Below are 14772 nucleotides of genomic sequence, written 5' to 3' on the forward strand. Positions count from 1 at the left end.
AACATGTACCTTTTTAAATATAGATTTTAAAAAAGAAAGATAAAGAAAAAAGAAAATAAAAGTTAACGGTAAAATTACTGATAATGCACTTTGTAGCAGTGTTGCCGTTTTCCCAGATTTCAGCTTTTACCTCTGTGACTCCAGTGTCATCATATTCTATTGGAACGGTGGCCAAAACATTTAAAGTCAAACCCGAGTTGTAATTAATGTGGAATTATCCCTTTTAAATTTTTTTATTTTTTTTAATCAAAGGACTAGTTTTGTGTCGAAATCGGGTAGTGTGAGCTCGTGTGTGTGTGTGTGTGTGTGTGTGTGTGTGTGTGTGTTCTTTAGAACAGCATGTCCTGCCCCAGTCAGTTTCCTCCATGTCGCCAAGGGCAACAGCAGGTTGCAGCCCCGTTGGCTGCCAACCGACCTAACCTTGACCCCCGAGGTCACCACTCTGTTCATGTGTGTGTGCGTGTCCTTAGGATTTCTCACAGCATATGTGAGTGACTGGTGGTCATGGCGACATATGTGACAGGGCCCCTTTAGCTGATTTCACCCTGTGTGACTGTTTGTGTGTCTCTGTGTAAACGTACCTGCAAACGTGCGCTTGAGCTAATGTGAATAGTTTTATTTGGTTTATGAGAACTTTTTTTTTTTATGTTTGTATTTCAGGACGCGTGTGTGTGTGTGTCTGTGTGTGTCTGTGTGTGTATGTGTGTGTGTGTCTGTGTTATTCCATCAGCAGGGGTTTCATACCCCCGTCACTCCTCATTGGGGGATTTTAACACTTTCACTGCTGGACTCCCTCCATCCTAATATACCTCCATCTGACTCCCCATATGTCACTTCTCTTCTCTTCTCTTCTCTTCTCTTCTCTTCTCTTCTCTTCTCTTCTCTTCTCTTCTCTTCTCTTACGCTGTGTGTACAAGTTTTCTGTGTGTGTTTGATGTGAATATATGAATTGCATGTGTAGGTAAGCTGGTTGCCTTCTAGTCTCAGTTGGAGGCTTTGTGTGACCCCAAACTGTGGTAGAGGACATTCGAAGCACTCACACTTACACAAATGAAAGCGCACACATACAGAAATATATACACACTAACTGTGGAGTTCACCTTCTTCTTCTGTATATACACACACACACACACACACACACACACACACACACACACACACATACACACACACACACACACACACACACACACACGTACACTTAATGGCTGCTGATGGAAGGCATCCAAGGAAGCTACAGTGACTTTTGGCTTAAAATATACTTTTCTGTATGTGTGTGTGTGTGTGTGTGTGTGTGTGTGTGTACTCACCCATAAAAGTGAGTGTAATAATAAAATAATTGCGTGGCTTCCCACTATAGGTGTGTGTGTTTAATCAGGAGACAAAGTTTCCACTTCCTCCTGGGAGCCAATTAAAGCTCAATAAGGAACCTGGCAGAAAGAGAAACGGAGAGAATGAGTGTAAAGAACAGAAAGATAAGCAAGAGAGAGGGAAGGAGCGGTAGAAGGGCAGAGAGCAGTTGAGAGGAAGCGAACAAGATGGATGGATGGAGTCTGTGATACAGAGAGGGAATGAAACAGGGAGGTAGAGATGGAACAATGGGAGGGGAGATGAATAGGACGCGTCAGAAATAGTAAATGATTGGAAGGTAGAAAGAGACAAATGGATATTGCGGCAGAGGAAGTGTGCGTGCGTGTTCATGACAGTTTTAGGAAATGTGCTGCAATGGAGTACAACTCCTATATAGGTCAGTGGAGGTGGAGCAGGGCGCTAACACTGCCAGTTTGTGTTGCCAAAATACCCGATTGATACCAACACTAAGTTTAGTAATGTCTCTAGGTCAATGCTCACTGATGTGTTGCTGAAGTTACCTGACACAGGTGCGCTCCTGTACATTACAGTACAGTACATTCTAGGTATTGTAACTATTGAAACAAAGTCGGATGTGTGTGTGTTTTCTATGTGAGACGGATCTCTGTCTGAAGATCAGCTGTAATAAACTTAAAGCCGAACTGAACTTTTTTTTTTTCTTTTTTGGCACAAGAGGGGAAAATTAACTACCCAGCAACCAAACAGACACAAAGCCCTGACATGTAATCATTCTAGCATTAGCAAAAAAATGAGAGATTATTTGATGAGTCAGTAGTCTTCATTAACTCATGAGAAAAATAGGAGCTAATAGAAGCTAAAAAGTCTTGTAGAGCTGCAGACTTCGGTGCTTATTCTCTGGGAGTTTGTCTCTGCGAGCAACCCGTTTCATATGACATGTTTTTATTTAATTTATTTATTTAACCTTTATTTATTCAGGGGAATCCCATTGAGATAGAAATCTCATTTTCAAGAATGAATGTACGTAAAAAAAACATAATAAAAACAATTCATGAACAGATGGTCCAAAAAGAATTTACAATACAGTTTGAATAACAAACAATAAAATTACAAAACTGTAATCAAAATAATGGAAAAAAAGAAAAATTGTAAACATATGAGATGCCAAGATTATAAAACACAGTCAACAGTCTCATCAGTTAAAACAATTGCATTCAGTTTTGGGAAGGTTTAAAATCTTGTTTCTAAGAAGTGGATAACTTTATAAAACTATCCATTTTTAAAGTGCTCTGTAGCTTATTCCATGTATCTGCGGCATTGAATCCAAATGCAGTCTTCCCAAATTCAGTTTACCTTAGGTACATGGAGTGTTAGCTGGTCATGTGACTGACTTTATTTGATTCATGGTCAGCATAAAATGTATTGCTTACTAGACGTTTCAGGACAGACATGGTTAAATTTAGGCAAAAGAGTGATTTCTCTTTTTCTTTTTACAATGAAAACTCCACATGAATAACTTGTGTTTCATTTCAGTCCGTCAACCAACTAAATCTCTCCCTCTGTGCGCCTCTTTTTCCTCTCACCTCTCTTCCCAGGTGGCACAGACATAGTGTCATGTTTCATGGGCCAAAACCCAACAGTTCCAGTGTATCGGGGCGAGATCCAGACAAGAAACCTCGGCATGGCTGTGGAAGCCTGGGGCCTCGATGGTAAGGGTGTGTGTGACATTGTGTGCATGTTCAGAGTGGGTGAATTCCTAAAAAAAAAAATTGAATATTATTGCTTTTTATTTTTATTTTGCCAAAACTCTCAAGCTTTCAGGGGATTTACGGTGCAACCTGCATTGACAACAAGATCTAGGGATCCGGGTAGAGGTTGTAAGGAAGTTGCAGGTTTGAGTCCTAGGAGGGATGGTAAAAATATTAATGAGGAAAATTAATCACAAGCAAATTTGAAAGCTGCTGAGATGTCCTTGAGCAAACTTCCCATCTGCCTCTGGAGCTGCTTGGTAGCTACCAGAACAAGACTGTGGTTATACTTGGTTGCTCCCATATGGGGAGGTGCCTGTATGTGTTTGCATGAATGTGAAGCTAGCCATGGCTGAAAAACTGCGAGAGTAATTAGTGAACTTTTCCTGAATAAATACAGGTACACACTTCAGGAAAACACTATTTTTTTCATTAACAGTCCAAACAAAAAAAAAAAAAGAGGGATTTTTTGGAGTCTTCAAAGCCCTCTGTTTTTCTCATTGATTTTAGTCCCTTGTTCCCCAGCTCCCAATCCCTGCTGCGGGCTGTACTGGCGTGTCTCCACCACCTCAAAGGAGAGTGGATTGAGGGATAATTTAAAGGCAGTTTTGTAGGAAGAGCTTGGGATTATTTTAGTTGGTCTCTAAGCCTATAACACCATCCTGAGGGAGGAGGTTGAGGGCTGTGTGAAACCACACACAAAAGAGTATCAGGTTCTCTGAGTGTGGGATACATTACCAGGTGATTTCTTTTTTGTTTGTTTTTTTTTTATCTGAGATTGATTTATACAGTATCTGTGGAGGTGTGTGTTTGTGTTGGATGTGTATCCAGGTAGATGTGTGTGTTGTGGCAAAGTACATCTGAAGCCTCGAACTTTATTTTGTTCCCGTTTAAATCTGTGTATGTGTGTGTGTGTGTGTGTGTGTGTGTGTGTGTGTATACGTGTACACAGGTAAGCCTGTATGGGGGGACAGTGGGGAGCTTGTCTGCTCCAAACCAATCCCCTGCCAGCCAACACACTTCTGGAATGACGAGAATGGGAGCAAATACCACAAAGCATACTTTTCTACATATACTGGTAAGTACACAAACACCATATATAAATACAAACTTATATGCAGTGCACATATGTACAAAGAAACTAATATGATACAATGCAGTGTGATAAGATTGCCCTGTGATGAATATTGCTTAAACCCTGGTCTCTCTTTTCTCTACTTTTCTACTACTGTCTATAACATTATAGGTCTTAACATCTTTTATTCTTTTTTCTTGACCAGCTGTTGTTTTTCTTTTTTAATTGCCTGTATTATTATTTTACTTTGTTATGTTTTTTTTTTTTTAATACAAAACATTCTGCAAAATAAAAATTTTGTGTTAAACTCAAAAGTGTTCTCTCTCTCTAGGTGTGTGGGCTCATGGTGACTACTGTAAGATCAACCCAAAGACGGGAGGCATTGTCATGCTGGGCAGAAGGTCAGCCACTCACTCTCCTACTCAATGTTGAAATAAAATGTTTCATCACTGTAGTTTTAATTGATTCATTTATTTAGAGTATTATGCAAATTGACAGGTTTATTATTATTCATGCAGATTGAAGATATTAAAAATTAGATGCTAATCTTTTTTAAATTTTTTCTATTTGAAGAGAATGGAAGTCATTTAAAATGGCCTTTTTCTGCCTGAGATTTGGCACTGCGCTACATTGTTCAGAAAGCTCGGTAGCCCCTATCGACTCTTAGGCTGTTTTATGGCCCCGAATGAGATTGCTTTATATCACAAAACAATAAAAGAGGGTTCAGCTAAGGGTAAAGGGAGATAAACTGAAAGTACAGAAATATACACACATGGAAACAAATAGATAAACATATAGTTTCAATATTGTATAAGTAGAAAGAAAGAAATAACCAGCTTACAGAAACTGAAATTGTCTCCGTGTGCTGGTAGATTGTCTGTCTCCATTCCAGTGTGTTGTAGTGTGTGATGTGTGGCAAGACAGCTTCGCAGTGACTGACAAAAAAGTTCTGAATCTTGAACTTGTGTTTTTTTCTGCAGCGACGGTACACTGAACCCCAACGGAGTCCGATTTGGCAGCTCAGAGATCTACAACATTGGTGAGTCTTGAACATTGCAGGTGGAGCAGGGTGTGGGTGTAAGAAAGGAGGTGGGGGGGGGGGATGTGACAAATGCATTTCATTTTTTTTGTGAGCTTAAGCTGAGTCCTGGTTTCCTTTTTATGTTGATGAAAAAAAAAAATGCTGTCATGCCATCATCCACTTTTAAAGTTTGTTCATTTGTCGAGCCGACCAAATGTAACAAAAGCACAATTTTATTACCTTACTGTTGACGACACAGACGCAGTGTTTCTGTGCTTAGTTTTGAAGTTTTAAGTGGTGAAACATTTTCATCTGTTCTCAGCCAAGCTCTTCCGACACTCTCTGCTCTAACCGTCCTCTCTTCACCTCTCACCTCCTCTTCGCTCCTTGCCTCTCATCTGCTCTCCTCATTTTTGTTTTGCTTCCTCGTCCTCTAATCTGCCCTCTCCTTTTCTTCTCCTCTCTGCAGTGGAGGCGTTCGAGGAAGTGTCAGACAGTCTTTGTGTCCCTCAGTACAATGCCGACGGAGAAGAGCGAGTTATTTTGTTCTTAAAGATGGCTCCTGGTAAGCCCTTCTCTCCGGAGTTGGTGGCAAAGATTAAAGGCGCCATTAGAAAAGCTCTGTCCGCCCGACACATCCCTGCGCTGCTGCTGGAGACCAGAGACATTCCTGTAAGAGAAATAGGAATATACGTCAGATATGAACAAACCTGTCAGATTATCCTATTACAATGGTTTCAACTGTGAAAGTCATTTCTGGTTAGACTGACAGCACCTTTCTTCATCCCTCTGCAGTACACCATCAGCGGGAAGAAGGTGGAGGTGGCTGTGAAGCAGGTGATCGCTGGCCGGGAGGTGGCGCAGAGAGGGGCTTTCTCCAACCCCGATTCACTGGAGCTCTATAAGAACATTCCTGAACTGCAAAACTATTAAGAGATGAGGCTTCACAGAGCTGCAGAGAGGACCCACGACAAGGAACCACCTGATGAGAATTCAGCTTAGTTTTTAAAATTAACTTCATTCAGATTTACTAGAACAGGGAGACATGCAAAGTGCAGTGCAAAAAGGCACTCTGAGCTTTTGTACAGGGCATAAAAAGAAAATATATATGTATGTCAAAATGATGCAAAATTTGGTACAAAAATGTGTATATATGATAATAAGTCTATGGTACCAGGCAGAACTGGGATTTTACAAACATGAAGGGTACTGCTCCATAGGCTAGATTACAAACAAGCGGTCAAGCAGCCGCTCTTAGTCCGCCATGTTGTGCGAGTAAATGTTGAACTGGACTCAGCTTTGGGTGTAACGTGACGTGCTTAGCATCACTTGTGAATAAGCTCGCGCTCCGAAGCCACCGACAATGGAGGAGTGAAATTTGTCATTAAGCGCTTTGCTGTGGCCTCACAGTCTGATTGCTATCAGCCAGTGAAGAACCATATCTCCCTGTGTCACCTGCTTTAACCGTGGTGTTGTTTCTGAGTGGGTCCCAGGCTGAAAATCCATGGAAGTGTGCAGATAAACACAAACACAAACACACACACACACACACACACACACACACACACACACACCTGGGATTAACACCTCAGCTTTGGCTCATATCACCATATCATTGTTATGTGGTGTGTGTTGCTTTATTAAATGTATATATGAATATATATGAATTATATTATTATTATATATATATGAATTTATATATATAAAAAATTTTTTGGACTGTGACCCAAACCTTGTAGTGGGTCGTAACATGTCACGAGATGTAGTTTGATTATGAACCAGAGATTCCAGATAAAACAAAACTTACTTCACATTTGTCCAAACCTAAAAAAGTTTATTAACCTCTTGTGTATTACGTGCTCGATCCTAACCCTCATCTGACTGTAATGTTGATTCCATTTCATTCCATCCAAGCTCTCTTCAGTGGAAGGTGTTTTAGTCCGTTTCTGAAACTCTTTTACAAACGGGTCAGTCAAGATCAAGTGTGATCTGGAAGTGAGCAAATGTTCGTATCACCACAAAAGCCTGTATTTATTAGTTCCATATCAATGGTCCGTGTTTGTCACAACCAGAAAAATGTGTTCATCTCAGATAGCTGCAGCATAGCCTGTTTTGTTTGGGTTTTTTCTTTTGCTTTGTACATGGGAATTATTTATTCAAAATGTCCTCATGCTGTGTGACAAAGCCTAAAGGCCAATTAATGCTGTTAAAGATGAGCTGCAGTGGTTTTGGTCACTAGTCGCACTACTGAGCAACATGGGTGTAACAATAGCAAAAACACTAATCACTGGGGTTTCATTTCATGTTGGGAGAAAAAAAAACAAAATAACATACGTGACCAGAATGTGAATTGTGGAGAAATCACAGATATAAAAGAAGTAGCATTTTTCTTACTGTACTTTTTTTTTGTGTTTTTTATGGATTCTCCTTGTTCAGCTTCTGATTCAGGTTTTGTCACTTGTTTCCGTTAGGATTATGTAAGCATGTTCAAAGGTATGAATGTAATCAAATCAACTGGAAAACTCTGCAGTTCATCTTTAATGCCATAGATTGAATAAATGTCCTCTTTTAAGGTATCATGTGGAGTCTTTGACCACCAGTAGTGCTATGGAGCAATCTAGATTCTTGTTTTGTTTGTCTTTTGGATGCAGATGATGGATAACATATTCCTGCCAATCGTGTCACGCCGTCAGTTTTTTTAAGTGTTTATGAGGTTGGAAGTGAATTCATAATGGTTTTTTTTTTTTTTTTTTTTTTTTTTAGGGCTAAAGGATAAACATAATGCTTTTTGGTGAGCAACATGTAAAGAGACAAACAGCTCCACAGGGTGGCTCTGAAGTGTCATACATGCAGAGGTCCTCTTACGCAGACAGGGATCATGATTTGATAACTGTACACGTTGCACTTTAGCACTGTATATGTGACATTGTTCATGGCGAAATCTAGTGAGACATGGCAGATCTGCTTTTCCATTCTGTAGGATGCATGCAGGTTATGCAGTTATTTTTTTTTCTGCAATCATATCAAGCCAAGTGTTTGCAAACGTAATTCTGGGTGTGTCACATGTAAATAATAAGTCGACTGTATTTGATTCTTCTGTTTCCACTTTTAGTGAATCTGCAAATGTTTTTTTTTTTAATTTTTTTATTTTGGTGTAATGAGAAAGTTTAATGAATCGAATCATTTCTGCAGTAGATGATTTGCTCTTTTACACAACAGCACAATGTTGAGGGTCATTGTCTGCGTCTAGTTTACGTTGGACGTTGGCTGGATGTGAACTCTTTCACCTGCGAACCATGGCTATGTTCAGAGTTTTTCAGGGAGATATTTGCATTAGAGTAAGTCATGTACCAAGGGAGATATTTTTTTTTGCATTTCCTGGTTGACAGCTGTCATCTACCCAGTAAAGTAAAGCCAGTCTGAGAGCAAAAGCTCAACCGAATAATGCGTGTTCCAAAATTTCAACCTTTAATACCCGTCACAGATTTACAGCATCTGCATCTACATTGTTTTCCTGAGACAAACTGAGAGGCCCTTTATCCCATGCTTGCTGGACACAGCGCACTGTAACGTGTGAACAGGAGTTTCTGCTTTTTTCTTTTTTTTTTACAGTTTACTTCTGGATTCTGACACAAATACCACCAGCAACTCAAGAGTCTATTCATTTTCTTAAACATTTTTTACTCATCCCTCCTACATCATTGTCTGTATAGCTTGACCTTTAGGTGCCATTACCATAAGCAGTCAATAACATACTATTACTAAATCAGCACTGGTGCTGCAGGTAGTAGCTTGTGATGTCCTGGACACCTCAGCATGTGGACGTCTGCTTTAGGGTGAATAATAAAGAACTGACAGGCTGGTGGAATAACTGAAGTGTGGGCGTTTGTGTGTGTGTGTGTGTGTGTGTTTGAGTAAATGTCTCTTTATGTGTTTATCTCTGTGTGTTTTGGTGAGTGCGTAGAAGCCAGTCATTTTGACAGACATCTACTTTAGAAATAAACTTGGCAGTTTTCAAACTTCCTGTAACCTTTTTAAGTGTGAACACTCAGACCTGCCAGTCAGCCAAACTTCACAACACAACAGAGCGAAATCGAAAAATAGAAAAAGTGAGACTTGGTTAGAGTCCAGTTCCTAAGTGTAAAAAGTCTCACTAATCGAGCGTTCTAGTATTTCTTTTTAATCTATTCCAACCTTCAGTCATTCGAACATGAGAAAATGTTTTGTTGGCATCCCGTCAGTCTGGTGTAGAGATAGCAGGGTGAGGAGATGACTGCAAAAATGAGCAGTGTGGGGTGAATGTAGGAATGTTGACAAATGGAAAACCCGAAGTGTTTATGAAATTCACAAATAATAACTATCTGATGAACATGAATGGTAAGTCCCATGCTGCCAACCGGAGAGGCTGTTGTGATTCATCCCAGATGTCTCATGACAGCACGTCACAAATCAGAAAATGACTTTGTTAACGGTTTGATTGTACACTCTGTGCTTACAGGGGTGGACGGTTCATTTGCTCTCGGTGTAATCAATTTAACTGTAAATTGAAAATGCACAGACTTAATGACAGACTGTTTATTCTTTGGTATTTTGTTGTAAACTGACCTGTGGTGCTTAGGTAAAACTTTGCCTTCCATACTGAAGAAAATTAAACATTTAAAGTGACTGGATTGGACTGTGATTGATTTAAATCAATGTAAACTGAAACTAGTCAAACTTGCCATTATTCTTAATTAATCGATTAAAACATTGTTTAGATAGATTACAGGCTAACTAGAAGAATCTTGGACATAGTGACTGTTTTGTCATCCACATGTTTCCAATGGGGTGTTTGAAGCCTCAGTTTAAAGCTTTCTGTTGTTTTTCTCCGTTAAAGGATCTAGAATATGCAAATTTGAAGGCAGCCATGGTGTGTTGTCCTGTAAAACAAGGCAAACATGCCCAAGAGAGATTATTTTAATTACTGAGTTATCTCTCAATTTTTATCAGTCAATCATTTATCCTGTACAAAGTTAGGAAACAGCACAATTTCACAAGAGTCCAACATGACACATTCAAATTGCTTATATCGTCTCGCCAATGGCACAAAACAAAAGATGCTGAGTTTGACACACACACACACACACACACACACAAAGTTATACAACAGGTGGTTGCACATAGGCAGAAATTGTAACCTGGTGTCAAATGTAAATGGATGTCAATGACTTTGTTGGCCACTAGTTAGCAATGAGTGAGTTACTTTGTGCTCAGAATCATTTGTTCTTTAATTGTTCAAAATATGTGAAGTTTACAATGATAAATTAAGTAGATGCAGGAAATCCTCACAGTTTACATGCTCTGTTGGACATTGGGCTTCAGAAATGACAGGTTATATGCCAGGCTGTTTCTTACCAGGCAACCAGATGAGGCTCCAGGAAATCACTGTAAAACAGCAAGCAATTGTTTTTACATTTCAGGTTCATACAGTTTGAACAAATGAGATATATTTGATGGTCAGATTTTGTAAGCTTTGGAAGGGGCTAGACTAGCAGTTTTCCCTTGTTTCTTTGTTTTTTGCCTGTTTTTATGCTAGGCTAAGCTAACTGGCTGCTGGCTCCAGCAACATATTTAGTGTACTGATGTGAAAATGACGTCAAACTTCTCATCTGACTTTCAGCAAAGAAAGCAAATAAACATATTTCTCAAATATCAAATTATTGCTAATTCACCTATATATATATAGGTATATATATATATATATATATGTCAAATCAAACCCTTCTCTATAGTACTATGTTCATTTAGAGAATATTCCTTCTTTGACAAAAAATAAAGGTTTTGTATACATGATTAAAGGATTTTCCAAGCCAGCCTCTAGGGGCCATTAGAGGAACTGCATAGTTACACACCTTTGCGGTTGCCTCAGCATTGAGCTGTGGTTGGTGGTGGGTTTGTGTAGTGAAGCACACACTATGCTCACTTCGACTTTTGAAGAATTCATTACCTGCTCCTCTTTTATCCCTCCGATTTGGAAGTGGGAAACCTTCCCACTTCCAAGATGAGTTATTGTTCCTTTCTTTTGTTTCCTATCTTCCATGTCCCCAATTATCCTCAGGTGACAGTATATTCACTGAACCCCGCTCCCTCCTCCTCACCCCCATAGGAGACTTGTTAAGTCTAAACTGGTTCCCAGAGAGACTTTCTCCTGAAAGACTGATCACAACCTCAATAAAGAGCTTCCACAGGCTTTACCTCTGTGCAGACGTCTTGCTGGCAGGAATGTGGCAGAGACATGTTTAATCTTGAAGTGAAAATGAAGCATGTCTCCTGCTCGCTGTCATTTTTTAATCGAAGGAGTGAGAAGAAGCCTCCATTTGAGTCTGGTCAAAGGAAATGGGATCACCACAGGGAGTTGAGGAGAAAGGGAGAGCTTTATTTATTCCATTCCATTATTTATGTAATCTAGCAGTAATTAACCATGCAGGGATTCAGTGACTGTGGGTCAACAGTTACTTTTCTTCTGCCTATTAACGGTGCTAAATCATGAATGAGGCTATATCGACCTAAGATGGCACTGAAGTAAATGACACTATATATATTTCAAACTGGACCACCAATTTGGTCCAGATTGAAATATCTCAGCAATTATTTGATGGATTGAAATGTTGTACAGACATTCACTGTCCCCAGAGGATGACGCTTACTGACTTTGGTGATCTCCTGACTTTTACTCTAGCGCCCCCATGAGGTTGACATTTCATCTTTTTAGTGATATATCTCAACAACTATTGGAAGGGTTGCTATGAAAGTTCATGTCCCAATCAGGATGAATTGTAATCACTTTGGTCATCCCCTGAGTTTTTCATTAAGCACCATCATCAGGTCAAAATTTGAATCTGTCAAATACTTGGATTCATGCAAGAACAACTGGTATCTTCTTGTAAAAAACGAGCCAGTTACGTACCCATAGTTCTGTTTTGTTGCTAGGTGACATCTAGTGGCCGTGGTAAGTATGACAAGAGCAAATGGAAACATCTATGTTAAATATCCATCTAAACTAAGATGGTGAACATGGTAAACATCATTATCATTGTGAGCACGTTAGCATTTAGTTCAAAGCTTTACTGTCATTTTTTGTTATAAATTACAAAATGTAATAAATACAAGACAGAGGAAGGAATTATAGCCAGAGAGAGCGAAAGAGAGTGACGCAGATAAAACTGCTTAGCAGATACTCAGTGATCAAAATAGAGTGGTGGTAACAACCAATCTGCTTTATGCTTCCGTTCCAATTTGATCCTCACAGGAACACACTGACAGTGGCTTTTATTTCATATCCACTGTCAACAGTTTGTTTGAGATAACTACCCCCCCCCCCACTCCTGTCTCTCTAGTAGTAATTCTTTCAAATCTCCCTCAAGCAAATGCATTTCAATTTGTTTTATGTGGTCATTCAATTGACTTTGACATGAGCAGCAGCTAAAAAGAAAAGAATCTCCACTGAGACTTGTGCTTGTGTAGCGAGGCCCAAATTGAGTCGAACAGATGTGCAAATTACTCCCGTACATTTTTAGATTCCTCTGTTGCCGCAGAGGGAAACAATGTTTTTGTGTCTTCTGGAATGGCAATTGTGACTTTATAAAACATTAACGTTGTACTCTAATAGAATGTAAATATAAATTTGACAGATATCATCTGGGAAACTTTATGCAGAGTCGTTGGTTAAAAAAGAAATAGTGCTGGTGCAACTGCAACTGTCTTCTATATTGGACAACTGGCGCAGGTTTTCATCAGCCAAAGCGTTCTTCATGACTCAGTGTGTCTATATACCAGTGTCCTGTTGACTTAAGTTAAATAAGTAATTAAAGATATGTCATTTTTAAAAAAATAAGTTTAAGAAGAAATATATAATTTACATACAGTATACTTCATTATGTCTCATTAGTGTTTGATTTGTCTAACTTATTCTATTGTATTATCTATTTATTTTTTCTCTTTTTACATGATTATTTTCCTTTGATTTGGTGAACTCTTCTGTTCCTATTTTGTTTGTTTCCTTTTTTTCATTTATTTTCTTTGTATTTTACTCAGTCTTTATGGTGTGTGGCTTATTAGCCTTTCCAGGCACATCTTTTTTATTTCTTTTGTCTAGTTTTATGGTGTTGTATATGTGTACAATAAAATTAAGCTGTTGTATATCCAACGACCAGTCTATAGTGAAATAAAATCTGTTTCCTCTGGGCCTCTTATATTAAAATAATCTATTACAAGAAAGTTATTCAGTCCACAAAGTCTTATTTTCTTAGTGCCAGTGCAGCAGAATATTTTAACTGTTTATATTTTAAGTGTTTTTGGCATTTTCTCAGATAAAGTTTCATTTTTCCTAATTTGATTAGAGTGAAATGGTCTCATTGCACATTTGAGGATGGAATTATCAACAGATATGACTTGATAAGCTGGAGATTTTTGCAGTGTAAAGTTGATTAATTGCACATTTACAGTACACTTCTAAATGAGTGTTCATGAGTTGGCAGTTTCTTTGTCTCTAAGGTCGGTCTATATATGACTTTGATAAGGTGTCTGACCCCAAACCGTTCCAAATCCAGACAAGACAAGATTTATTTTGTACTAGAGATCTCCCCGATGTGACTGTATATAACAAAATCCTACATCAAGCCACAGTGAGGCAGACAGATTCTACCTACTGCACAGCAATATTTAACCTTCTTTACATGTCACCACTTCATCCATTTGACATTCAGAATGTCAATGTGGAAATATAAAGAGCACAGAAAGGGGTGGGGGTGGGGTGTAGGGGTGGGGGATGGGTGTGATGAAAAGCACGGCAGACAGAAAATGCCAAACATTGATGGAGTCCTACCTGCTGTGTCTGGCCATCATGATGGATCAGTACGATGTATGGAACATGCCTGAGACACAGACAATAAATCGATCATTTTAACCTCTGTGCACTGTGCCAGTTTAGTTGTATATAAATATAATTTCTTATAGACAGGGTTGCCGTGCATGACAGCAGAGGGGATGGGAAACAGTTGGTGGAGGCTTCAGCCGATGTCGAATAGGTTGCTGTTTTGTAAATTCATGTTTTAGATTTCAGTCCAAAATTACAAGGATTTTAACTTAAGATTCTTGTTACGATGCACAATTAAATCAGAATCATTCATATCATTAGGAGATTAGTTAATTGTTTCTTCCTGTTTAAAGAACAAAAGATTGGAGTTTACATCAGTGCCACAACAATTTTCAGATTGTTTTTGTGGCAGTGTAATCTAAATTGTAGCTTCTGTACATCAAAAACACAGCAATATTCCACACAGAAGCACTATGTATAAGCACTATTATTTTACAGATAAACAAATAATAGCATACAATCCTAAGAATTGATAACCCGAAGGGTTTTTGGTTGATATTTGTTTTGTTTTTTTTCTTCAATGCAGAGAAGAGAATGTGAGGTCACAGTTAAAATAGCAGGCGGAGAATACTGATCTGTGAATGTGTTAAGGAGCTCAGCACGCTGCAGTGAACATGTGAAAACCTCCTAAATTGAAAATAAAAAAGGTAATGGTTTTTTATCTACTAAATAAATTCCACAAGTT

General features: G+C 38.8%; 1 protein-coding gene and 1 long non-coding RNA gene across 2 annotated transcripts in view; one reads left to right on the forward strand and one right to left on the reverse strand.

The window, feature by feature from the left end:
- aacs (acetoacetyl-CoA synthetase) overlaps window positions 1-6707 on the forward strand; it is a 33570-nt gene extending 26863 nt beyond the window's left edge. The window contains exons 13-18 of the mRNA XM_022765303.1: window positions 2925-3038; window positions 4030-4155; window positions 4484-4553; window positions 5133-5191; window positions 5643-5845; window positions 5969-6707. Coding sequence (XP_022621024.1) covers window positions 2925-3038; window positions 4030-4155; window positions 4484-4553; window positions 5133-5191; window positions 5643-5845; window positions 5969-6106 — 710 coding nt within the window. The 3' untranslated portion in view covers window positions 6107-6707. The remainder of the gene's footprint in view (window positions 1-2924; window positions 3039-4029; window positions 4156-4483; window positions 4554-5132; window positions 5192-5642; window positions 5846-5968) is intronic.
- Window positions 6708-11487: 4780 nt separating this feature from the next.
- On the reverse strand, window positions 11488-14081 carry LOC111236436. The gene is made up of 3 exons (XR_002665723.1): window positions 14037-14081; window positions 12120-12149; window positions 11488-11535 (listed from the first exon to the last, which is right to left on the reverse strand). It is a non-coding gene; the product is annotated as an uncharacterized LOC111236436 (long non-coding RNA).
- Between the last annotated feature and the right edge of the window lie 691 nt (window positions 14082-14772).

This window comes from Seriola dumerili, unplaced genomic scaffold, assembly GCF_002260705.1.
Source record: "Seriola dumerili isolate Sdu_G_001 unplaced genomic scaffold, Sdu_1.0 BDQW01000668.1, whole genome shotgun sequence".
NCBI lineage: Eukaryota > Metazoa > Chordata > Actinopteri > Carangiformes > Carangidae > Seriola > Seriola dumerili.